The sequence below is a fragment of the Sceloporus occidentalis genome, unplaced genomic scaffold (genome assembly GCF_023333645.1).
Source record: "Sceloporus occidentalis isolate IW3139 unplaced genomic scaffold, rSceOcc1.0.p SCAF_2, whole genome shotgun sequence".
NCBI lineage: Eukaryota > Metazoa > Chordata > Lepidosauria > Squamata > Phrynosomatidae > Sceloporus > Sceloporus occidentalis.
The window spans coordinates 263062997-263090141 of NW_028316982.1; the positions used below are offsets into that span (position 1 = coordinate 263062997).

Consider the following 27145-nt stretch of genomic DNA (forward strand, 5'->3'; position numbering starts at 1 on the left):
GAATTGCATCCCTAGGCTTTCCCTTGTCTGCATAGCTGCAAACACAGATGCTTTCCCACATTCTTCCCAAGATATTGCTGCCATGAGGGTCTTTACTAGATCTTTCCCCACTATTGTTTATGAATAAAGACTGTTTTGGGGTTTTAAGTTTTAATTCATGGTAGCTTTGGCAACAGCAAACAATCAGTTGGCAAAGCTGTCATTAATAACAAATAAAATCTTATTAAATACAACTTATGACGTTATATATTATTCACTTCTTCACGCCCTATAGCACACTAACACATCTTGTTATAGTATGTAGAGAGATACATACAGATGCAGTTTGGAAGAGATCACATGAGGCAAGATAACATTCAGATTGAGGAAGTAGACTTAAGTATATGAAAGCTCAAGCTGCCAATTTCTTTCTTTAGTTAGTTTCAAAGGTGCTACAAGATCTCACTACATGCTGGTTCTACAGCCTAACACGGCTATATCTTGAATTCTCCCACATCTGGTTATAGTTATCCTTTATCACTGATACCATATTAGCAGCCTAAATCCTAAAACATAAACTGTGTTTCATGAACTGTAATGGTCTTTGGAGTCCCCTCTTCCTGCTACTGCCTGAGCTGGATGGGATCTTCAGAGAACCCATAATAACTTCCTTTTCATTGGGAATCAGTTTTTCCATTGACATAAGCTTTTAAGTGGACAGTGACTCCAATCCATCTCTTTCAATTGTTGTTGTTATGTACCTTTAAATTGTGGTGACCTAAAGAGAATCTGTCATGGGCTTTTTGGGGAAGATTTGTTCAGAGGGGTTTTTGCCTTTGTCTTCCTCTGAGGCTGAGAGAATGTGACTTGCCCAAGGTCATCCAGTGAGTTTCCTTGACTGAGCGGGGACCTGAACCTTGTTCTCCAGAGTTGTAGTCCAGTGCTCAAAACACTACACTGGCTCACTCTCTCTTAGTTACCTCTTCCAAATTTGTTAGAATTTCTACCTTTCAGACTTGGCTTTTAAGTAACTGTTTCATATTATCGTTTTTGGTGATTTTTGGGGGGCTATGAGGCCATGTTCTAGAAGAGTTTATTCCTGACGTTTTGCCAGCAGCTGTGGCTGGCATCTTCAGATCTTCAACTGTCTGCCTGGAAGAAGACAAGCCCTCCCTTCATCCTCCATCTTGAGGGGAAGAGAGGCAGGCTAGGTCCAAGAAGCCAAGCCCTCCCTCCAGTCCATCTGCCTTGGTCCAGGCCTTGGAGGTAGAGAAGAGTGCTGGACCTCATCCCCTTCCCCACCACTACTCCCTTTTCCTTTTGTGTCGTGTCTTTTTAGATTGTAAGCCTGAGGGCAGGGAACCGTCCAATTAAAAAGATTGTATGTACAGCGCTGTGTAAATTTACAGCACTTTATAAATAAACGATAATAATAATAATAATTCATAGCCCGAAAAACCCACCAAAAACTATGGATGCTGGCCATGAAAGCCTTCGACTTCACATTGTTTCATATTATTTTCTTATTAACAGGACTCCTTAAATGAATCCCATTACTGGATCTAATTCTTCCACTGCTACGCTGTACCTTTGTTCTACTCTTGGCCATCCCTCTTGTTGACTTCTTGTTTTTTTCAGTTTTGTTTTTTTCCTGCTGTTTCTGCAGAATCCATATTTCAGGATTTCTGTGCTGTTTTTAATTGTTACCTTGCTTAACAAGAGCATCTAAAGAAAACAGTTCACATTTGTGTTCTTGATTGCCTGCAACATCGAATGCAACTTCATTCTTCATGTAAAACAGTTTTAGGTTCAGTTCTCCTTCACCTAAATAAAGGCCGTTATTCCTTTATGAAAAAAACAGTAATACCCTCAGGTTGTGATAACACTACTATTTTATGAGAACACAGAGTTATATTTATGTCAAGGCAGAAATATAGGTTTGTGTCTGCTTTCCAACAGAATCCATATGAAGCAGTGTTTAAGACCAGGTTAAAAAAAATCCCCTTGTTAAGCAGAATTTTTACCCTATAAAGAAGACAATTGCAATGCAGCTTTATATGCCTAAAGGGAAACATTTGTAGACTAAATTGCACTTTGATCCTTTGTTTTCAGCACTGTAGAGAGGGGGAAAAACACTGTCACTGTGTTATGTTTTTTTGTTTGTTTGTTTGTTTCTGCAGGAAAACTGGAGGTTATGGTGAGGCCAACCAGCTGTGCCAGCAAGCACAGAAGCTCTGGACTGACTTCATGCCCTCTTTTGTTCTCCATTAATATTCCTGCCTCTCTGCACAACATTTTGGGAAGCTCTTCTAAGAACTTTGCTCCTCTCTCATTAGGCAGCTGCTGCTGAGCAAAGAGCGAAATGGCAAGAAGTCAATGACTCCAGTGCACAAGCGTCTGCGCCACCAGACTGCCCTGTGAATAGCACTGTCACTTTAATAATTCCATTCAAGGGATTGCTTTCAATCCTCTTGGGCTTAATACAGCTGAGGATCAGAGGAACATTAAAGGCCAGAAGGCTGGGTGGAGAAAATAAAAATGAAAGTGACTGCTGTTTGGGTACCGAAGTGAAACCTGGACCGTTTCCCCCGCAGTGCACAGAAGACTGTTGTGTGTCCCCAGTATTGTAGCTAACTGGTAAAACCTGTGAATGCAGAGAGCAGGGGGAAAAGTCCCTTTGAACTGCTTCTGTCTTCTTCAGAAATTTTGTTTGGATTATATGAGAACTGGTTTTAAGATTAGGTGATGCCAGAATGTGATGAAGTGGATTATTAGGACTGCCAAGACTTGGACTGTGCCTTAAATGTATTTCCTATGTTCACCTAATTTCTATTTTTGGAACAAAAAATACCCTTTGCTATCGAGAGGGATTCTTATACCATTTTGTAGGCTGACGGATGTTATCTCTTGTATATTTTTATAGACTGGGAAATATTTTACAGATTTTGACAACTCCTCTGGCAAAAATTCCCTAAACTTTTTTCCCCTTCCCTCTTGCTGTTTCATGGGCAGTGTTGGGAGTTTTTGAATGGGAGAAAACTGAGTGCCGCTGTGGAAAATGAAGATAGTCGAGCTCTGTTTCTAAGCTGAACTGTGTAAGTGTTTTGAATTGGATGACAAATTTCTGACCTCACAAGACAATCCCAGCAGGACTCTCTTGATACCGGTAGATAAGAACGTGCATCCTGTGCCAGAAATAACAGCAAGCATGCCAGTCAAGAAGAAAGGTGGGCTATGAAGCTTCCTATCTCATTTTTTTGTCTGTCTTTTTTCATAAAATGGATTTCATATACATGCAATTTTACATTAAAAGCATTTGAACGGGAGAATGAAATTGTTGTTTGTTTTTCTGGGGAGAGACTGAATAGAAGCTTTTCATGCATTTGTGTCTGAATACAAAGCGGGGGTGGTGCATCACTTGAAACTGTTTGCAAATCTTGTTTTGATCTCAGTTTTTTATTTCTCAAAACATTTTTTTTGTCTTTTTAGTACTGAGGCAGGGAGGATGGAAAGGAAATTTGTAGTTAACATATGTGGTGAAATAACCCCAGTGCAAAATATATTGTTTTGACAAGGGAGGGGGAATAGCTGTGGAGCAAATTATTATGAGTGTGCCTTTTTATGGGAAACTTTACAAAATAATCAGAATTTAATAGTCAAACCCAGTAGGTTACATTAAGAAGCTAAAATCGTTTACAGATGTCACTTAACCTTACTTTAGATATATTTTTAAAATAATATAACAATAGTTTTGTTACTTTATAGCTGTTCCCGAGCAGACAAAATAAATAAAAGACTATGGAGATCTCTTTTCGCAGGGTTTATGTTAAATAAAACTACTCATAAATAAATATGATTTTAACCATCTTTCTTTACTGTATCTAATATTAAAATATTGCTCATGTTGCAGTAGCTAAACAGTATTTTTAAAAAATAGTTCTACTTTTTCTTCTGTTTTATAGAAGAGTCTATACAATATTATGCCCATTGTTTTAAATACTAATACATTATTACAGCAGTTATGGTGTGCATCATCAAGACAAGCAGATGCTATTACTGGCTGTTGCATGAGTGAAATTTATATAATATAGTTTTTCTTTCATTCACATTCTCCTTTTCCCACTCCCAGTGTGAATCTGCACTGTATAAATAATGCCGTTTGGCACTACTTTAAAGTGATTACCATATCTCCATCCTATGCCATCCTAGGATCTGCAGTTTTACAAGGTCTTTTGCCTTCTCTGCCAAAGAGTGCTGGTGCCTGTCAGATGGAGTTAAAGTGGTATCAAACTGTATTATTATTGTGAAGTTGAAGGCTTTCATGGCCGGCGTCCATAGATTTTTGTGGGTTTTTCAGGCTATGTGGCCATGTTCTAGAAGAGTTTCTTCCTGACATTTCACCAACATCTGTGGCTGGCATCTTCAGAGAAATCTCTGAAGATGCCAGCCACAGATGCTCGTGAAACGTCAGGAAGAAACTTTTCTAGAACATGGCCACATAGCCTGAAAAACCCACAAAAATCTATGGATTATTATTATTACAGCAAGACACATCCCTAGTAAGACTGTGATAAAGCCTCAGAGACCATTTTCTTGTTCCACTGGTCATATTTATGCTTTCCAAATCCCAATGTACCTTCCATATCCACTGATTCTTTATCCATGAATTCAAGCATCCACGGCTTGAAAATATGTTTAAGATAAGTATAAATTCCAAAAAGCAAACCTTTTTTCTGTTTGCTATAAGGGACACCATTTTGCTATGCCATTTTATGTAATGGGACTTGAACATCCATGGATTTTGGTATCCACAGGGGTCCTGGAACCAAACCCCAGTGGATACCAAGAGCACACTATACTCTGGAGAACTGAGGAGTGGAATAATTCAGTGGCAGACAACATGTTTGTATATAGAAGATCCTAGGTGCAATACCTGGACCTTTTGAAGGATCATAGGTTTGGAGCAAGGTTTGGAGGGGGAAAAAAAACTCTTCCAGAGATCGTGGTGAATAAGGTAGCACTAGGCTGTGTAGATCAGTGTTCTGTGAACATATGTGACAGCTTTATATGCTTGTGTCACCACTGGTGTTTGGCACCTAAAAATGAGATCTGTTGCATAAAAAAGATACTGTGTAGTGGTAGTCCACCATTATTTTAGTATACAGTGTGCTGAATATAATAATACCATAATAAAAGAACATTTTTCACAGTGAGTCTCAGTATTGTGGGGAAGGCAAGACAAAAATAATCAAGTGGTACAACAAGTGGTAGAACTTTTGATGGTCTAAAAATACAAGTCCAGTTGATCATGGACATACTGGTGCTAAGTCACCATGTCTCTGTCAGCAGTTGTTCACTTCAAATAAAACCACAGGATAAACATTCTTAGGACTAGGCTAACATTTCTGGTGCGTTTGCCAAAAACAGTGCTTATGCTGGAGTTTAGCTGTGTTTTATAATCTCCCAGGTTTGTAACTGCATGAGTATAAAGGCTTTCTCATTCACTGACGATCAGTTAATGTACAGAAGGGAAAAACCATTTGAAAGACAACTTGAGCAAGAACTCAGCAGTTCTGAGATGGAGCCCTAGAACTGAGGCAGTGACACATAGCCATTCTTGCTTGTGTAAGCACTGGATGTTTGGAGCTTCCTTCCACTTTTAAGCATTGTGGTTTAACATAAGATGGAAACCAACTGTTTGATTTTTATGAACCGAAGAAACAAATCCCTTGGGTTGTTTTACACTGGATAATTTCCCCTCTGAAGAACCAGCTTGCATTTGCAACACATCAATAATCCTGAACTTAACATGTTTACAAATTCTGAAAAACTTTAGGATTTTGCTTTTGTCTTGTTGTAGTAATAACAAATCACCTCTTTCTTTCAATAAGTAAGTGAATGATTGTTATCCTTCATAATCTAATTCAAAAAGAAATATCTAGCATAGGCTTTTGTAGACTTCAGTCGGCTTCATCAGATGGAGCCCACAAAGGCCAATACTTGTTTGTTTTTTCCAGTTTCAAAGATACAACAGACTTTTCTTATATCATTTTATGTTGATACAGACTACTATGGCTATGGCTTTGAAATCTGTGTGTGTTGTGTGTCTTCAAGTCATTTTTGTCTTATAGTAACCCTAAGGTGAACCTATCATGGGCTTTTCTTGACAAGATTTGTTCAGAGGAGGTTTTGAAATCTAACCCAACTTTATTCAAAATTGGGCTAAACCCGAGAACAGTTCACATGATTGTGAACAATAAATATACTCCTCCACATTTATGAAACAAACGTATGGATGTTATTCATTTCTGAGAAATGTTAAAGTAGAGATGACCGCCATAAAGTGAATCCAAAGAACCCTACATTTCTTCCAGACTAAGAATTGTTTACAGCTTATGGAACAGCAAAGGAAATCTGTTTTTAGTGAGTAATATTTATCCTAATGAATGAGGAAACAGCACAGCAGCGTAAATTTAAATATGTAGCAAAGATGATATCAGAGGTATTTGGATGACTGAACAAAAGAATCTAAATGGTCCCTTCCTCACCCCTATGGACCTTTAGGGTAATAAACCTGCTAGGTTTGGATTCAAAAGTTTTCTTCTTCCTTCTGAGGAAAACTATTAGCGGAAAGGAGCTTTTAGATCCATCCCACATCAAGCTAATTAATTTATGTGGGTTCCCATTGATGATGACTCAGCATCTGTCTCCTCTTACCTCTAAAGGGAGAAATCATTTGTCAGATCCAAATTTATAAGGTTACCGGGAATATGAATATTCATTGTCCTGCTCCACAGTATATGGGAGGGAGGAAAGTGTTGCAAAGGGGTGTGCTTTGCTTTAGTATAGTGGCCCCTTAATAACCACTTGGGTATGGTTCCAGGATTCCCCACATGGATAACAAAATCCGTTGGTGTGCAAGTTGTTATCACACCCCAGTGCAACCCAGTAATGAAGATTCCTGACCCATTAAATACAATGGCATAGTAAAATGGTGTCCTTTAGATAAAATGGCAAAATGAAGGTTTGCTTTTTGTAATTTATATATTTTAAAAAATATTTTCAAACTGTGGATGCATGAATGGTGGATAAAATATCCATGGATACGGAGGGTTGACTGTATTAGAGTGATCTGCCAGTCCTAGTTGAAAGCTACACAATGTTTTGAGTTGAGTTCAAGCACCATGGTGGCCAACTGTCCTGATCTGGCTGGGACAGTTCCAATTAATCCCACTTTTTCAACTGCTTTACAAATACTCCAGTATCTCTCCTCCCAGTTTTCTCTATTGTTCTTAGCTCACTTCAGTTGCTGCAAACTTAGTTCAAAGTGCAGAAGTAGCTTGTTTTGCTCAGCTCAGCAGCAACTCAGTAATGGAGAGGAGAGGAGCAGGTGAAATCTTTTCCTTCTCTATAGTCTTAGGCAAAAACAAATTGCTGCAGCCTCTCCTAGTTTGTCATTAATAATTTTTGCCATCTTGAGAATGCTCTGAGTAGGACCAAATACATCCCTGTTTTCATATGTAAATTGGAGGTATGAAGCACTGATGGATTGTAAAATATTACATGGTTTACAAGTGGTGTATACATTGATAGCATTTACTGCAGAGCCTGCAGACTCAGGAATAAATGGCCCCGCAAATAACCCAAACATTTTTTTATCAATGTTAATTTCAGTAAATTTCTAATCATGACTGATGTGTTTGCTTGTTGTTGTCATGTGCCTTCAAGCTGTTTCCAACTTACGGCAACCCTATCATAGGATTTTCTTGGCAAGATTTATTCAGAGGAGGTTTGCCATTGCCATGGTAATATTTTTAAACAGGAAAATATCTTAGTGGTATTACTTCTTAAACAGTAAAAGCTATTGATTAGTAAACACCTTAAACTCATATTGAGAATGGAAGCTGCAGTACCATGGTCATTTGCTGTGGAGCAAGTCCCACTGAACTCTGTGGTATTTACCACTGAGTAACCCTGCAAGGACAGTACTGTAAGTCTGTTTAATTGGCTTGCTGAAAAGCCTGTTTTTGCGTTCTCCTTTCCCAATTTGTACAACTCCTACAGATTTTCCAAATTCTAAATCTGATCACATTACAAGATCTGCCAGATCAGGTAGATCTTTGGATTTCAGAATTAACTCTGAAGTGGGTGCAGAAACTTACATTATTTTCTTTCTTTTTCTTTTTTAATAATAAGCCACTCTTTCCTTCCAAAGTGGAGCTGGTTATGCTTCTAAACAAATAAAAGCCATTATTTCAAGTAAATGTACACAAGGAGGGCTGTTCATTTCCACTGTTTGAGGTCCACTTTTACGGTGGGCTGCCCACAGCACTGTCAGAACTGTACTTCAGAGGGTTTTTTTTTGGGGGGGGGGGCACAATTTAGGGCTGCTTTAACACATCTCTGAGTCAAGGAATACACAGAAATAGCCAGGTTGTTGGCAGAGCCTGTGAAAAGCCAGCTGGCCACTCTTGGGAGGGCATTAGTTTTTGCATGCCAAACCTTTATCAAGATGGCATATCTGTTTCTCTCAGATTCATGCCAGAAAATCAAACAGAGTCTGAGGAGCAGTGTCTTAGTTGGAGTTAGTGATAATGCCCTCCACCCCACCCCAAAAGGAATTGATGTACAGACTGCAGAGAAAAGCAGAAAGCTACAGGAAGATTCAGTCTGTATTCTCCATTCTTTGCACTGATCGACCTGTTGTCTATTGTGTAGTTTGGGCCACAGCAGCCAAAAAAATAAATAACAAGAAATAAACCTTTAGTTTTCTGGCACGAAACATCTCTCTTCTGAAATGTTTTTTTTAAATAAGAGTATGTGTTTGTTATGGGATCAGTTGTCACATCAAATTCTTAATCTAATGATTGTGCAAAGGGTCGGATTCAAAGGCCTGTTACAGACTGCCAAAATAAAGCTGCTTCGGGTCTCTTTGGAGGTATGCTATTTAAATGATGCATGGGTCCTAAGAGTCCGGAGGTCACACCAAAGCCACACTCCATTCCTAAGCACTGGAGGGCAGCTTTGGTGCAGTTTTCGGATTCTTAGGATGCACGCATCATTTAAACAGCATACCTCCAAAGAGACCCGAAGCAGCTTTATTTTGGCAGTCTGTAACAGACCAAAGATTTCTAAGAGTATACCATTTCACACTTCAGGGATTAAATATTGGCATACTCCATGACTATGTTCACAGATCATAACATGCATTGATGTGCTTTGTTGAAGTCTGTCACATGTGAGAGTCAGCCTCTACTAAAAAGCTTTGGTGTTAGAACCAGCCACAAACTACAACCTGAATCCATGGTTTGTTGTGGGCCTACAAACCCTGGCTTGTTTCAACCATAGTTTCTCAGGATTTCTGAACAACTAGCTGCTGAGTCTGAAATAAGAGCTAGCAAAATGGATGGGTAAGAGAACAAAACTGGAAGAAAACAAGTCATGACTGGTTTGGCCATCTGCTGACTTAAACAACAGACCATGATTAGCATAATTCATCGTTTATCAGTACAGCGCACCCATGTCATATGTGGGCGTGCTATATGCGGCTTTCAGCGTGTGCTGAAAGCTGCGCGGGGCACAAGGGGTGGCACATCCCTTTTGGATTAATGGGGTGTGTTCCCGTGGCGTGTGTGTGCTGCTGCACCGCCATGCTGCCGCATGCATGAGCCCCATTCACTTGAATGGGGCTTGAGCATGTGCGGTATTTGGCTTATGCGGTGTGTGTGTGTGTGTGTTCTGGAACGGATCCCCTGTGTAAGCCAAGGGCGCACTGTATTTACAGACATTTCATGATTAAAATTTCCTGCACACAGATTTTTTTCCCCCAGAAAAGAGATGTTTCATTCCAAAAAAAGATAAAAGTTTCTCTCCTGTTATTTTTTTTTAATATGCTGAGGTCATATGTCTTCCGTATTGTCTTCTTTCACAGCACAGAACTCAAATGTGTTTTTGTGTGTGGCTTTTTCGGACTATGCAGCCATGTTCTAGAAGAGTTTATTCCTGACGTTTCACCAGCATCTGTGGCTGGCATCTACAGAAAAGGCCCACATAGCCCGAAAAACCCACAAAAAACTATGGATGTAGGCCATGAAAGCCTTCGACTTCATAATTCAAATATGGTTTCTTAGCCACAGCCATTGTGTAGTACATTCTAGGAAAAGCTTTAGTTTTGAGCCTCCCGGAAGGGTCAATTGACACAAACACATGACAAAATGGTTCTCATAACTGAGCAGATGGCGAAAATTATTTCCAGAAACAACTGGAACTATTTCTGTAATCTGTGGTTGATTTCACAAAAATGACACTACAAGGGAACAGTGTGATGGGAGGATATGTATATTTAATAAGAAAATGCTCAAGATCTTTTTTTTTTTCATGAGAGGAATTAAAGAATTTCATGTAAAGGTATGTTTTGCATGCCTTTTATATATATATATATATATATATATATATATATATATATATATCTTTAAAAGGCATATAGAACACACCTTTACATGAAATTCTTTAACTCCTCTCATTCATACACACACACACTCATATATATATATATACACACACACATATATACATGGAAGGGTGGTATATGTTAGAGCTGAAGAACCATTTGCTTGGGGTGAATACACATTGAGATTTGCTCTGCTTGCTTGGATTTGTCAGCTTTTCTTCTTTTTTGGTCTTAGGAGCAGCTATTGACAAGGTTGCCAGATGGGAGTCATCGGGTGGTCTGAAACGGTTTTGAAAGAGCACATTTAGGCTTTGTATTTCCTGTATAACATATCGTCTTCCCAGTAATAATCCCTTGCCCAATAATAGCGTTTAGGTGTCCTTACAGACTTAACAAGGTAGCAGGTCTGGTACATAAGTCACATATTGTTGACAATGTCTGCATGTTCTGTTAGACCATGTGCAGGTCTGAACCTTCGAGAAAGCTGTGCTGGACGCCATTGTCTACATACTTCATGACCGGCTCGTGATGATAAACAATTTTACTGAAATCTGGGGCTTATTGTCTGGCCTTGAGGATAATCAGATGACTAAAATGCACTTAAATGCAAGGATGCTGTGGGAGGAGCGACTGAGGGAGCTGGGTATGTTTAGTCTGGGGAAGAGAAGGTTAAGAGGTGACATGATAGCCATGTTTAAATATTTGAAAGGATATTTTTTGCTGCTTGTTTTCTGCTGCTCCAGAGATTAGACATGGAGCAATGGATTCAAACTACAGGAAAAGAGATTCCACGTCAACATTAGGAAGAACTTTCTGGTGGTAAGAGGTGTTCGACAGTAAAAAATACTGCCTTGGAGAGTGGTGGAGTCTTCTTCTTTGGAGGTTTTTAAACAAGGGCTGGATGGTCAGATCTGTCAGGAGTGCTTTGCTTGTGTCTTCCTACTTGGCAGGGAATTGGACTGGATGACCCTTGTGGTCTCTTCCTACACTGCGATTCTGTGCTAGGAAAAAGTGGTTCTTATTTATTTATTTTGTACCATTTACTTCCAAACTGATATTCAAGCAATTTCTAAAAAATTAAAATAGATATAGATTTTTAAAAACAACAATAATAAGAAAAAGTTGTTACAATGTAAAGTGCAGAGAGCCAGTGTAGTTGAACCTTGGACTATGACTCTGGAGACCAGGATTCAAATCCTTGCTCAGGCATGGGAACCTACTTGGGTGCATTTGGGTAAGCCAGCCTCAGAGGAAGCGAAAGGCAAACATTCTCTTAACAAATCTTGCCAAGAAAACACAACAGCAAATTGTTAACGGAAACATTTTAAACTGTATATAATTCTATAAGAGTATAGAATTATATACAGTTTAAAATGTTTCCATTAAAAATAAACCCCCAAGATAATAAAAACCTAAACAAGGCTGAGCTTGTTCAACATAAAACAGTGCAGACTACGAAGAAAGAAGCATGACAGTTGTGTCTGGGATATATGGCTCAGGCCTGTGCAGATTTACTTGGAAGCAATGTCCCACTGATTTCTAAAAAGACTTACTCCTAGGCATGTGAGTCTGCAATACAACTGCAATGTTAAATCTATTCAGTTGCATCACCCCTGAAATTGATGAACACGGCGATGAACAAAAACCAATTAAAACAATGCAAAGATAAAAACATTTTAAAAACACATTAAAATGCTGCTTAAAAGCTCCTAAAAGCAATCTAAAAACAATCCTAGAATCCAGTTCTGAAACAGTTAAAACATCAGTTTCAAATTCTCTGTCGAATAACACCAGCTACTTGTCAGAAGCTTAAAAGAGATGGAGCAAGCCTAACTTCCTTGGGTTGAGAGTTCCACAGCTGAGGCACTGATACATAGAAAGTCCTCTTATGTGTACCCAAACCTAACTTGACAAGGTATTGGGACATTCAACAGGGCCTCCTCCAGAGATCTCAGATGTCTAGCAAGCTCATATGGGAGGAGGTGATCTTTCAGATATCTTGGGCCCAACTTGGTAAGGGCTTTGTATGTCAACACCAGCACCTTGAACTGAGCCTGGAAGCATATTGGAAGCTAGTGCAGATCTAGTGCAGGACCAGTGTTGTGAGTTATTATGTGCCTTCATGTCATTTCTGACTTCAGGTGATCCTAAGGGTTTTCTTGGCAGAATTTGGTCAGAGGGGGGTTGCCATTGCTCTCCACTGAGGCTCAGAGAGTGTGAACCTAAGGTCATCCAGTGGGTTTCTGTGGCTGAGTTGGGATTATATGGTTGCTAAAATGCACACCTCACACTGGCCTGGCTACTGCATTTTGCACTAGCTGCAGCTTCCTAACACATTTCAAGAGGAGGCCCATATAGAGTGCATTGCAGTAGTCTAATTGAGAGGTAACTAAGATATGAACCACAATGGCCAGATCTGCCTTACCCAAGAAAGGGTGCAGCTGGTTCACCACCCAAAACCAAGCAAAGGTGCTCCCGGCCACCACAGCAAGCTGGCTTTCCAAGAGCAGTGCTGGGTCTAAGAGCTCGCCAAAACTATGAACCTAATCTTTCAGAGCGAGAGCAACCCCAGCCAGAACAGGCTGCAATCCCAATCCCAGATTAGATTTCCTATGGACCAGCAGCATAACTGTCTTGCCTGGATTAAACCTTAGTCTGTTCACCTGCATCCAGTCCTTAACTTCACCCAAACAATGAATCAGTACTACCCCAGTCTCTTCGGCATCAGTAGCAAAGGAGAGATGGAGCTGTGTATCATCAGCATACTGGTAGCACCCAGTCCCAAACCTCTGGATGACCTCTTCCAGCAGCTTAATGTGGATGTTGAAAAGGACAATATTGACCCCCGTGGAACCCACAGACTAATGGCCAAAAAGCTGAACAACAGTCCCCAAGCACCACCATCTGAAAACATTCAGCCAAGAAAGACCAGAACCACTGCACAGTAACATCCCCAGATCCCATATCAGCCAAATGACCCAGAGGGATGCCATGGTCAATAGTATCAAATGCTGTTGAAAGATTCAGGAGGACCAGTAAGTAAGCACTCCCCCTGTCCAACTCCCAGTGTAGGACATCCTCCAAGGCAACGAAGGCTGTTAGTCCCATAATCAGGTCTGAACCCAGATTGGAATGGATGCCCGTAATTCGTTTCATCCAGGAAAGCCTGGAGTTGTGTTGCCACCACTTGCTTTAGGACCTTACCTAGAAAGGGGAGATTAGAGACTGGCCAATAGTTACCTAGGAAGGTGGGGTCCAATTAAGGTTTTTCCAACAAAGGTCTTACAATTGCTATTTTAAGAAAGGATGGAATACAGCTCTCTTTCAAAGAATTTACAACTACCACCACCCACTTCACAGTCCTCTTCTGGCAGCTTTAGTCAGAATGGACATGGGTCTAACAGAAGATAATAGCAAGGCTTTATTTGGTATCTTAGGCGTGAGCCAGACCAGCGCTTTGCGCTGGCCTGGCCATGTATTAGGGTTGCATGGGGTGGAGCAACTGCACGCCCCGCAACCTTAGTACATGGTGGTGGCGTAATAATGGCGGTGCCCTGTATACATGGGGCCATTGTTATGTAAGCGCTGTGCGGCATGTGCACATTGCTGTATGGTGCTTATGTAACGAGTGCGCCACTTGAGCACTTGTTATGCTGCCCCTGTGGCTTTAAAAGAACCCACTTTTTGCCGGGTCTTTTTCCGCCTAAGAGAAGCCGCATGGTTTGGCAGCTGTGGTTTTCCTCCAGAGAAAAAACAGGCGCCAGCAGGCCACTCTTTTTCGGCAGTCTGTACTGTGCCTTAGACATGCATGGATTCTTCTGTAGAAGTGGTTGGGCACATTTGTCTCATGAGAAACATCTACATTTAGTACAAAGGTGTGGAAGCAGAATTGTGCATGCATTGCCATTGTGCATTTCAATATCCACTGCTCCTGGATACACATTACACATGGATTTCATTGTGTACTTTGATATCATTTGTGCATTGTGGTCATTCAACACAAGGGTGGCATAGCACAATTAATGTGGGACTATACCTACAGAGTATACCTTGGATGTAGGATCTTTCTCTGTGTCTAGGGTTGCCAGCGTGAAAACTGGAAAGGGCTCCTGTACTTTTAACAGTTGCCTAGAAGAGGGTATTTCAGCAGGTGTTGCTTGTTTCCTGGTTATGTGGAATGCAATACTTGCTGAAATGCCCTCCTCTAGCCAACTATGAAAGTTAAAGAAGATCCCGCTAGTTTTAATTCTGGCAGCCATATAGGCTGTGTCAGGTAATTTAAAATTTGTTTTGATGTAATGCATTCATATGAAAGCAATCAGAACTATCTATGCTGATATACTAAAGTGAAATGACATCCGCATAACATGTTAAGGTATATTTAATTAAACTATATCTGCTACTCCTCATAACTGCACTGACCTCCTGGTTATTATTCCCTGTGCTAAAGAGAAGGAACTAAATTACAATCCAATAACATCTGAAGGAGCACACATTCCCCACCTGCAAGCAATGTAGATTGCTTCTCCCAAATGGAGGGATCACTAACAGTAACAATTAACCATCGTATTAATAATTATCTGGAACAGTAAAAAGGGATGCAACTGTACTTCAGCAGATATTTTTCTTCCTTTGATTGTCTTCCTGCATGACAAAGATTTGGACTGGATGGTCCTTGTGGTCTCTTCCAATTCTGGTTCCTGAATTATTTTTGTGTGTGCAGCCAAACCGCGCGACTCCCCCGCGCTGTAAAAAAGGAGCGCGAAAATCGCGCTCCTTCCGGCAAGCCGGAAGAGACGTCTCAAGTGCCAAAACGCGCACTCGCGACGTCTCTTCCGGGTTTAGACGTCCGGACGCTGCGCGTCCGTTACGTCAAGATGGCCGCACCCGTCTGTATAGGGCACCGCCATCTTGCCGTACGGAATACGCGCGAGGGGCAAGGCGCGTCCGGAAGCGCTGCCCCTCGCGCGTATTCCTGGCGCAATGACGGCACCGCTTAGGCCTGTCTGTAAGGCGCCTAAGCTTTTTCTGCTTAAAGATGCTGAACAAAGATAATCAAATTGTCAATTATCAATGGACAATGAAACTGTGGAGGGAAAACCAAAATTATGTAAACTTCTGCCCAAGAATAAACTCATATTTATAATGCATTGCATTTTCTTTTCAGCTTAAGCTGGATTGCAATTTAATCAGTCCAAAAACCCAGATAGCATTTCTACCTCATTAGCTTGAATTTAGAATAATCAGATTAAAGTGATCTCATGCTGTTGCATATTCTGAGTTACAGTTTGTGTAATAGATTGCTCCTTTAGCTGGTGAGTCTTTTTTGCCTTGGTGTGGCATAGGGTTGCCAACCTGTAGTTATTCTGGTCCTTGCAACTTTTAGCAACAGCCTGACATATAGCTCTTTTTCGTATCTCATGGAGATCAATTTGAGTGTAAAAATTTTGCTTATGATTTTTTCCCCATATTGTGCTGCTATTAAAGATATAGGAGCAGGGCATGTAAAAATTTGTTTTAGCAATCCTGAATTTATTCCAGAAAGAACCAAGTTGCGAAAGATGTGGGACCAGGGACTATTAACCTTTCTTCCTACACCTAAAATCCTATTAACTTTTCTATGGCAGTCCAGAGTATCTGCAGAACTCTTTTCCAGCATCACATTTCAAATGAGTTGACCCTCTTCTTATCAGCTTTCTTCACTATCCAGCTTTTACAATCATACATAAAAATGAGAAATACAATAGCATGGGCTATCCTAACTTGTATTAAGTGATATATCTTTACACTTTAGGATCTTGACCTGACCTTTGCTCCCAAGTAAATATGTACATGACTCCTTTGCAAATTATCAATTTTTACCCATGGGAATGGTACTTACAGTGCTTGTGGTTATGGAAAGAAATCTCTTGGGCATCTTTAAACACCCCCCCCCCCCCTTTAGTTAGTCCTAGGAGTGTCTGTTCTTTAAACATGAGACAGTTGTGTGGTTTTTCAAGGGTCAATCTTGGTTTGCAGACAGTTGACTGAGTTAATGTTAAATTAGGCAAAATGAAACAAGATGTACATTTTTACACCTTGATTATAGTTGGCCCTCTGTATCAACGGGTTCCTGATCCACAGATTCAGTCATCCACGGCTTGAAAATATTTTAAAATACATATACATTCCAAAAACCAAACCTTGGTTTTGTCATTTTACATAAGGGACACCCTTTTTACTATGCCATTGTATATAATATGACTTGAACATCCACAGATTTTGGTATCCATGGGGGGTCCTGGAAGCAAATCCCAGCTGATACAAAGGCCCAAGAATAGTGGCATTTGTAGGCAGCTATGCCCTAAGAATAGCAGAGAAAGAGCTGCTTATCTATTATCATCAAATGAAGGGGAGGGATGTCCAGTCTCCTATAGGAGAGGCAGGGCAAAATACAGCCCTTTAGATGCTGATGGACTGCAACTACCAGCATTTTTAAACCATTGAATTGGATAGCTAGGAATGATGGGAGGTGCAGTCCAATCACATTCGGAAGGGGAGCACCTTGCCAACCTCTGAAATAAAATCACCAACTAATAACACCTTGGCCTACTCTTCTGCCATTAAAAGGATTTTTGATTCAAGTGACGCAGCGTACCTAAATATGTCATTGTTGTTGTATGCCTTCAAATCAATATGTAGACCCCAAGGTGAACCTAATCATGGGGCTTTCTAAAAATAGTTACTTACTAATTGGTACCACTCTAACTGCTATTACAGGGACAACTAAAGGGTAGGAAAAAACCCCAGAGATGGTTTTATCTTTGTAAGGGCCAACCAAAGTGCTACAGAAATATGTTTTTTGATCCTAACAAGCGTATTGCTGAGTGTGGGCTTTGTTTTTACTTGTAGACTGAGAGCCTGTGTAGCATAGTAGTTTGAGCATTGGACTAGGACTCTGGAGACCAGGGTCAAAATCTTGGCCATAGAAACTCACTGGGTGATCTTGGGCAAGTCACATTCTCTCAGACTCAGAGGGGGAAGCAAAGGTATACTGTCTCTGAACAAATCTTGTTAAAAAAACCCCTGATATGCTTACCATAAGGTTGCCATAAATCAGAAATGACTTGAAGGCACACAACAACAAAATATGTCTACTGTTGTGCTTTTTAATATAACAGCATGGAATCACAAGCTGGAAACCTTATACATGAGCATGACATTTATTATTTTTACTATGGTATTTATACATTTAGTTTTGATGGTAGTGTAAGTTTAATTCATCAAGAAATATTTAAGCAATTCTCTGCTTAATCATTAAACATGGCAGAAAAAATGTTAAAATGGTTTATGGGTTTTTTGTGTGTATGTTGTTCTTAAATCAGTTGCATCTACTGTAATAAAATTCAAAAACAGCAATGTTAGTCTGGAGCAGTATGCAAAGGGATCTTGTAGCACCTTTGATATAAATGACAGAAAGAAAGAAGTTGGTAGCATAAGCTTTTGTAGACTTAATGCTCTGAGTAGACTCAAGTCTTGTTGTTGGTGTGCCTTCCAGTCATTTCCGACTTACGGCGACCCTAAGGTGAACCTATCATGAGGTTTTCTTAGTAAGATTTGTTCAGAAGGGGTTTGCCATTGTCTTCCTCTGAGGCTGAGAGAGTGTGCCTTGCCCAAGGGCATCTAATGGGTTTCCATGGCTGTGCTGGGATTCGAACCCTGGCCTGCAGAGATCTAATTCAACATTCAGAACGCTGCATCATGTCAAGTCTACCAAAAACGTATGCCATCAATACATTTATTTCTCTTAGCTAGTTTCAAAGGTGCCACAAGATCTCTTTGCATATTGCAATAAAGTTGGAGAGCAGAAGGTTAATAAAGCTAGCAATTGCCTTCATACTTCTGGTAAAGTATCTCTTTTGTTAGGGAAACGGCAGATTAATGGTTCATAAGAACTAGTAAATAATCGGATATTCCAGAAAGTGAGAGGGATTTTGGCAAAATAGCATGCCTCTTTTTCTCTCCACTCCATCCGGGAGCTAAGAATGAGGTAATCTAGGCAACTGCAGAAGAAATAAAAGTACTGGCTCAAACAGTCTGTGACAAAATTTTGAGTCAGAGAAAGATAAATTAGAGATTAGCAACCATTTTAGGTGCCTGAGTTAGCCTAAGACAAGTTACTTTCTGAGGCTAAGAGGGTGCTCCTTCCTTTACAGGTACACAGATGGACAGGGGTCACAATTGATGAATATTTTCTTTGTTTTTGTTTTTAGCATATTGGTATATTATTTTAGTATTTTAGCATTTTATAGCATTGTGTTTTATCCTTCATTTTTGATTGTATATGTTCAGATGTACTGACCTTTGGTGGAAAGGGCGTTATAAATAAACACTATTATATTTACTGCTACGATTGGATTGGCGGTGGGATTCTCAATTTCACCCAAAGAGATGTCAAATTAATAGAAGGCAATGTGGAGCCAAAGGCTTTCATGGCCGGCATCCATAGTTTTTTGTGGCTATATGGCCATGTTCTAGAAGAGTTTGTTTCTGATTTTTCACCAGCATCTGTGGCTGGCATCTTCAAAGAAAGATGCCAGCCACATCTTCTCTGAAGATGCCAGCGACAGATGCTGACAAAACATCGGAAACAAACTCTTCTAAAACATGGCCACATAGCCTGAAAAAAACACACACAAAAACTAAAAGAAGGCATTCAGGGCTGGCAGTGTACATTTGTTGTTGCTATGTGCCTTCAAGTCATTCGTGGTTTATGGCAACCCTATCATGAGGTTTGCCATTGCCTTCCTCTGAGGCTGAGAGCATGTGAATTGCTCCAGGTCACAAATAATATACTAATCTGTTTCAGAACCTCCCAGCATTTATCACTTGAGGCGATTACTTTATTCTGCTTAATGGCCAGTGGACATACTGGTTGAGGGATTCTGGGAGGGGGTTCCCCAAGCATCTCTCCCAATTTCAGCATAATAGTATGGCCAGTTCTGTAGGATGCGTCCCAGGTTGCAGAGGTTTGATATGGAAATATGGAAATCTTTCTGCAGGGGTGATTCAGCTGTTTCTTGACTTGTGCTCAGTGTATATATTTGTAAGTAAATAGAAGTATTATACAGTGCCAATAAGCCTTCAGTGACCTTCTAAAGGGAATGAAATCTAAGTAACTGCTGTGTCCTTGGAACGTCTCATGGCTCAGAGGAGAGAGATAAGTATGTCTGGATTTAGTATATGTACCCTGCATCAAAGCCATCAAAAACAAAAAATGTTTTTTTAATTTAAAAAAATCAACAACGCAACATGTAAATTGGGATAGGCAGCCTGAAGTTCTTGACCTGATCTCATGTGATCTTTGACTCTAATTCCAGAGTCCCTTTGAAAACTATCAATTCAGGTCTATGCTAAAGCAGCAGTCTTTGGGGACATTCACACTCAGTTTTTTGTTGCAAGGAGATGTGGATCGCTGTGCTGATGCATATTGGGATTGTTGTTCCCATTATGCTTTGGGTTTGCAAATCTCTCCAAGTCATTTAAACCCTTGTGTTATTCACACATGTCATTGTTTCAGGATCTTCCCTTGAATAATATAGAGTGATCAGAAGAGTATTCACACTGCCGAAGATGCGGATCTTTCAGGAAAACTCAGGAAAAAACCCCGGTGTTGAATATCCTGGGTTAAGTGGGTTGTTTGGTAGCCCCCCTCCCCCAATGCACCAAGAGCATTTGGGATGAGAGTGAACACCAAGGAAATAACCCAGATTCGTCCCGAGTTATTTTCGTAGTGTGAATGGGGCCTTCCTTTTTAGGTGGGAGGAAGCAGGATGAAAGGAAGGAAAGATAGAGAGAGAGAGAGGGAGAGGGAGAGGAGTGGGGACTCATCCACTTTTGATTCTGGTCCTGTCACCGTCAGCTTCAGTCTCCCTTGCCACAAGCATGTGGCTCTAAAGGGGAAATGTTGCCCAATCTCTGTGTAAATAAAAGAATGGTAGAGGTTTTGGTGGAGTATTTATAGAGCTCCAAGAACATAGTCAGGAAGCTGAAGAAGGAAACAGAGGTTTTACAGAGTATGGAAGATGTTGGGAAATGAGAGAGATCTCTCACGCAGAGTAATCTCTCTACACATTCAGGGTCTAGCAAAGAAAGAAATAAGCTTTGTCTTCTTGGTAAAACAAATAAAAGTAGCCAGTGGCGTAACCTGAATGTACGGGGTGTATAGACTGCACTGGGTGACATCTCAGAGGAGGGGTGACACCCAGTTGGGCCATCATCCTACTACCAGGGGATGTGTATGTGCTAGTGCTGCTGTGCCCAGCACCCACCCATTCTTGTCTACCAGTGTAATGTACTGAGAACCATCGTGTCAAAAAGTGGATTGCCAGTAAATTGGCTCCTTTTGAAGAGAACCTTGATGTTCTCAAAGGGTTCAGGAAATGCAAGATGTGTAGGCATTTTGCAGACATTATGACTGAAAACTTTCAGGTTTTATACCTGTCAGACATCTTTCTTTTTAATGGAACAGAAATGTAGTGAATATCCATTTTTCTTTCAAAGGTAATGGTAATTCATGACTCTTGGGTGCATTGTAATTTTGTGCAACATATTTCTTTTAGGAAGTAACTTTCCAAGCTCTGGGCTTTCATTATTGTTATTTTTTTAAAAAGCCTAACAAAGCAGAAAAGTTGCATTGTTTTTCAGAGACCAAATACCAGATTAGATCATGGGTCCAGTTGCAAACATCATCTCCAGATGGCAAAGCAAAATCCAAAGGCAGCTGCAACAAGAATGCAGGAGTCATGACAGAGAGAAGAATTAAGTGCTGATTCTTATGTTGTTTATGTCCCTGTGGAATATATGTAGCCATTGTGCTTAGAGCAGACTTTCCAAAGTGATGCTTTTCAGATGTATTGGTCTGCTAGCTATCCCAAGGAGCGTGGGTGTAAGGTTTTCAATTTAGGGTTAGTATGAAGCCAGTATGTGGAAATATCTAAGAGTCTGTATTGGAAGTGGTGCTTTTTTTTTCTTTTTTAAAAAATCTGTTAACCTGTTAATAAAACTTGGAACTAGGAGTGACTAGTGAGATGGGAAAGTTTGCAAGTTTGCTGAAAATGCTGACTTAATTAATTAAGATGGTTAAGAATAAAAACGGAGATCCAAAGTAATTTTTCAAACTCTTGTTACAATGGCAATTGGAATTCAATGTAAGCAAGTGTCATCTGCTGCCCTCCAAAATATCCAACTTTAAATCTCCACTGATGGGATGTGAGCAGGGAAAACTGACCAAACAAGGGATCTTGAGGTTCTGGTAGGTAGCTTGAGAAAAATGTACAGATGCTATTTAAAAAGACATTTTTTCATGTTGGGCATAATTAGGGAAGGAATCCAAATTAAAACTACTAATATCATACCTTCTTATTGTGTGTCTTCAAGTTGACACTGACTCATGGTGACTCCATTCTAAGGGTTTTTTTTGGGCAAGGTTTATTTGTGGTGGTTACCATTTCCTTTCTCTGAGGCTGAGAACATGGCTTGCCCAAGGTCACTAAGTGTTTTTTGTGGGTTTTTCAGGCTATGTGGCCATGTTCTAGAAGAGTTTTTGCCTGCGGCTGGCATCTTCACAGAATGCTGGCAAAATGTCAGGAACAAACTCTTCTAGAACATGGGCACATAGCCCGAAAACCCCACAAAAACTATGGATGCTGGCCATGAAAGCCTTCGACTTCACATCACTAAGTGTGTTTCTCTGGCTGAGTGAAGATTTGAACTCTGCTCGCAGCCTCAGGCAAAGGCAATGGCAAGACTCCTCTGAACAAATCTTGCCAAGAAAATCCCATGATAGGGTCGCCAAGTCAGAAATAACTTGAAGGCATACAACAAACAACATCAACAATATCCCAGAGTCCTAGTCCAGCACTAGAAACACTACACCAACTTATACAAATCTATGATGTGACCATAATTGGAACACTGTGCACTGTCCTGGTCACCACACCACAAAAAGGATATTGTAGAACTTGTAAAGGTACGGAAAAGGACAACAAACATTATTATGAAGATTATACAGTGGACCCTTGTTATACTCTGGGGTTTGGTTCCAAGACCCCCCGTGTATAACAAAATCTGTGTATGCTCAAGTCCTATTAAATATGACATAGCAAAATGGTGTCCCTTATAAAAAATGGAAAATCAAGGTTTGCTATTTGAAATTTATACCTTTTTTGAACATTTTCTAACTGTGTATGCTTGAATCCGTGTATAAAAATTCAATGTATAAGAAGGGCCGACTGTAATTATTACTATGAGCTTTATTTACTGCATTTGTTATGTGCCCTCAAGTAGTTTCCGACTTATGGCAGCTGTAAGGCAAACCTGTCACAGGGTTTTCTTAGCAGGATTTGTTTAGGATGGGTTGCCTTTGCCTTCCTCTGAGGCTGAGAGAGTGTGACTTACCCAAGGTCAGCCAGTGGGTTTCCTTGGTCAAGCAGGGATCTGAACCCAGGTTTCCAGAGACTCAATCCATTGCTGAAATCACTATGCTATACTGGCTCTCAAGAGTGGAGGGGGCATAGTAAGGATCAACCAAGAATACCTTTACTATAAGGCAGTGTGGATACAGGGGAGGTTCTCTCAGTAGGTAGAAGTTTGGTCTGGAGGATCTCAGGGATCATACAGATCTGAGAAATGCTATGCAGTTCAAAGAGTTTTGGAACAACAGCATTGCTGATGCAAGTCATTCCCATTAGATGTGCCTTGGTACCTTCCACATAACTTCCTACCTATTGAACTCCTATACTCTTAAAATAGCTCTATTTAGATGGCAGGGTTTAGTGTATTGATTTATTTCCAAAGTGGCCTTTGGCACTGAATCCCTTTTTCCCCTCTCTAATTTTGCAAAGCTGCACTGAAATCTTGGTCTGCTAGAAGTCCCTAGGACAATTCTGAAAAGCCTGCACCAGAAAGGTCACCATAAAACCTGAAAATGAGATCTAATTGCATTAAATAAGGAATGTCAGGCATTATAATCTGCTTGTTCAGTCCAAAGTAAGCTCCACTATGTTCATTGGGGATTCCTCCAAGAAAGTACATATAGGATTTTATTCTTAAACACCAAAACAGGTTACCCGACAGACTGTTTGCTCCTATACAAACCTTTCTGAATGTTCAGATCTTGAGCAGAGTCTTTTTACCAGTGCAGTTGGACACAAAATGTGCAGCTGGAAAAAATTGTACAGCTGTGTAACAGGCAATATATAGTTGGAAAACGGGAAGGAAACTAGACAGCTAGGCTTATGAAGTTTTCATTATGCACTTAAATGACAGAGATAGTGTGCACACAAATTTGTATGCAGTTTCAAAACAAAGTACCCAAACTGTATTACAAATAATACAGGAGAAAAAATTGATGATATTAGTCAGTTGCAGGCCTATGACGAACACTGTCCATTTTTTTCTCCTGTATTATTTTTAGCACCTTTACCTGATGAAGAAGCCAGTGGAGCTTCAAAAGCTTGTAACATATATTTATGGTCCAATAAAGGTTATCACTATTTTGTGGATTTGGGATGTTATTGTACTTGGTTATGTTTTGGTTCATTAGCAATTGTAATGCAGCCCATGCCATTTTACCATGTTGAGTACTCCCTGTTTTGTGGCTCTTTTAACTATTTTTTAAAATAATGTTATTTGTTTTAGATACCGATAGAGCTTTAGCACTTCTGGAAGACTATTGTAAGAAGCTGAAACAGCCAGAGGAACAACAGTTGAAAAAAGCCATTAAGAAAGTGATGGGTATCTTCAAAAGCAGTTTATTCCAGGCACTGCTAGGTATGTACTTTCAGATAATGCTTATTTTCTTTGGCTACTGCTATTCATGTATTTTTTAATGCAAAAAAAAAAAAATGTGATTCCTGGACTGTGCTTGTACATTGGCTTTGGAGATTGGTAGTTAGCATCACTTATGATGCAGGAGTGTCCTAGGTACATGCTAAATACTGTATGTTCACTTTGTTAACTGGTATGTAGTGATCATCTGAATTTGCGGGACGGGGGTTAATTTGCTATTTCTTTTCCATGTAAATCATTCCTCCTTACAAATATTAGCTTTGCTATGCAGATCTATCACTTTCGTTAATGGGATAAATCTATAACAGGACATATCTTTGGGAAAGTGTTTTGTATTGCAATAAATGGCAGAAGGGAATGTGTCCACCTCACTCCCCCGTAGCAATAACCCTGACCCAGTGTAGCCCCACTATCGCTGCTATTTCTCCCAACTTTAAAGATCTGAACATAGGTCTTGGATGTCTTTTTCTTGTTTGGCTCGAAGAGGAGGTTGAATGACTGCTGCTAGGTGGTGTTGGGAGAAAGATTGTTCTGTCATCTCTGTTTGCTTTATAGAGAGGCAATGGTCTTCTCTACTTGGATAGAAATGAGTGTATCATCCTGTTTTTCCTACTGAAAATGTTCAAAGATTTTGGAGTATCCTGCTTAGCCTTCTTTCCTGAAATATAAGGTTCCAGGAGGTGGTTATTTGACTTTTGGAAAACAGTCATGCATATTTAAGAAGACAAGATCAGTGGTTCTAGTGATTTGTGCTTCTTCCACCAGACAGATGTAGTTCTTGTTAGTCTTGTGGCCAAATATTAACAGCTGTGCAGTGCTACCGAAACAGTTAATTTGTATTTGTGACCTTGTCTGATACTTTTTGCATTAGTTTGGCAGTGTGAAGCTGAGAATGGATTGAGTGAGTGAATTTCCCCCTTTGCTAATCTGTTTGTGCACTTCTCGTGGCTGTGGCAGGGTGGCGGTAGGCAGTTAGATTGTGCTTGCACACTTTGTTTTTCTTTTTTTGCTTATGCACTGTATAACTCTTTGGAGTCAATCTTGTATGGGTCTAGGTGCATGTGCCCACAGAAAGGGCTCTGAGTGCCACCTCTGGCACGCGTGCCATAGGTTCGCCACCACTGCCCTAGCACCTGACGGGGGTGCCGCAAAGGCTCGTCTGGATCAGGCCATTATTTTCTTTTCTTATATCCTACCTTTCTCCCAATATTCTTAAGGTGGTGAACAACAAATATAAAATGATACAATTTAAAAACAGTACAACATTAAAATATATACAGTAAATATAAAATTTATAATGAAGAACTACAGGCCTGTATCCCATCTTCCATTTTTGAGCAAGGTGATCGAGAGGGCTGTCGCCCTTCAAGTCATCTTGGATGAAATTGATTATCTAGACCCATTTCAAACCGGCTTCAGGACAGGATATGGGGTGGAGACGGCCATGGTTGCTCTGGCTGACGATCTTCGTCTAGGCATTGACAGAAGAAGCGTGACCCTGTTGGTGCTTCTAGACCTCTCAGTGGCCTTCGATACAATAGATCACGACATCCTCTTGGAACGCCTGGGAGAGTTAGGAATCAGTGGCACTGCACTCCAATGGTTCCGGTCCTCCCTCTCGGGTAGATTCCAGAGGGTAATGCTCGGGGAGAGTCGCTCCTCGAAAACGGAGCTTATATGTGGCATCCCTCAAGGCGCCATACTGTCTCTGATGCTATTCAACATTTATATGAAGCCACTGGGAGAAATCATTCATAGACATGGGGTGGGGTGTTATCAGTACGCTGATGACACTCAAATATATTTCTCCATGTCCCAATCAGCAGCTATGACAACAGATGGCTTTTCTCCCCTCAATCAGTGTCTTCAAGCGGTAATGGGCTGGATGAGTTAAAACAAACTCAGGCTGAATCCAGACAAAACGGAGGTCCTTACAGTAGGGTCCCCCAAACCAGGTATAGGGTTGCAACCTCCAGTCCTAAATGGGGTCACACTCTCCACAAAGGACTGTGTTCACAGTCTGGGGGTGCTCCTAGATCTGTCACTTCACATGAGAAATCAGGTGAATGCGACGATCAGGAGCACCTGTTATCAGCTTCGGCTGATACACCAGCTGCACCCTTTCCTGGAAGTAAAGGACCTAGAAACTGTTGTACATTCACTGGTAACTTCACAACTTGATTTCTGTAATGCGCTCTACATGGGGCTACCCTTGTGCCTAGTCTGGAAACTTCAACTAGTGCAAAATATGGCAGCCAGGCTGGTCGCCGGAAAAAATAGGAGTGACCGAATAACACCTGTCCTAAAATCTCTTCACTGGCTGCCTATTAGTTTCTGGGCACAGTACAAGGTGTTGGTTATAACCTTTAAAGCCCTACATGGCTTGGGTCCAACCTATTTGAGGGATCGCCGCCTTCCATATAATCCGCCCTGCACCCTCAGGTCCTCTGGGAGGAATCTATTGCAGCCTTTAAAAACCAGACTAACTGCTACCTCCCAGAGGGCCTTCTCTGCAATTGCTCCCAAACTATGGAACCGTCTGCCAGACGAGTTCTGTCAAATTGCCAGCTTAGACAGCTTTAAAAAAGCTGTCAAGACGGATCTCTTCCGGCAGGCCTTTCCTGAATAAAAGTGCCTGGCCACAGAATGACTGCCCCCCGCATCATGTATCAGCCCACCGCTATGTCCTCGCTGTATTTTATTGTGTTTTTAATATATATTTTAATTGTAACATGTTTAATCCTTTTTTAAGGAGGGGAATTTGGGACATAATTTTGTAAATGTGGATTTTAATGTGTTGTGAGTCACTTTGATTGTCTCGTCACAGAAAAATGGGATACAAATAAAAGTTTTATTTATTTATTTAAACCATCTTAAGAGTTAAAA

The 27145-nt window shown here is 40.5% G+C and overlaps 1 protein-coding gene across 9 annotated transcripts in view; it reads left to right on the forward strand.

Moving 5' to 3' along the window:
• Positions 1-3122: 3122 nt before the first annotated feature.
• The window catches only part of DLG2 (discs large MAGUK scaffold protein 2), a 1248672-nt gene continuing 1224649 nt past the window's right edge, over positions 3123-27145 (forward strand). For all 9 annotated transcript variants that reach the window (XM_089512900.1, XM_089512903.1, XM_089512905.1 and 6 more), the window contains exons 1-2: positions 3123-3206; positions 24110-24241. In XM_089512900.1, the coding sequence (XP_089369026.1) occupies positions 3188-3206; positions 24110-24241 (151 nt within the window). In that variant the 5' untranslated portion in view covers positions 3123-3187. The remainder of the gene's footprint in view (positions 3207-24109; positions 24242-27145) is intronic.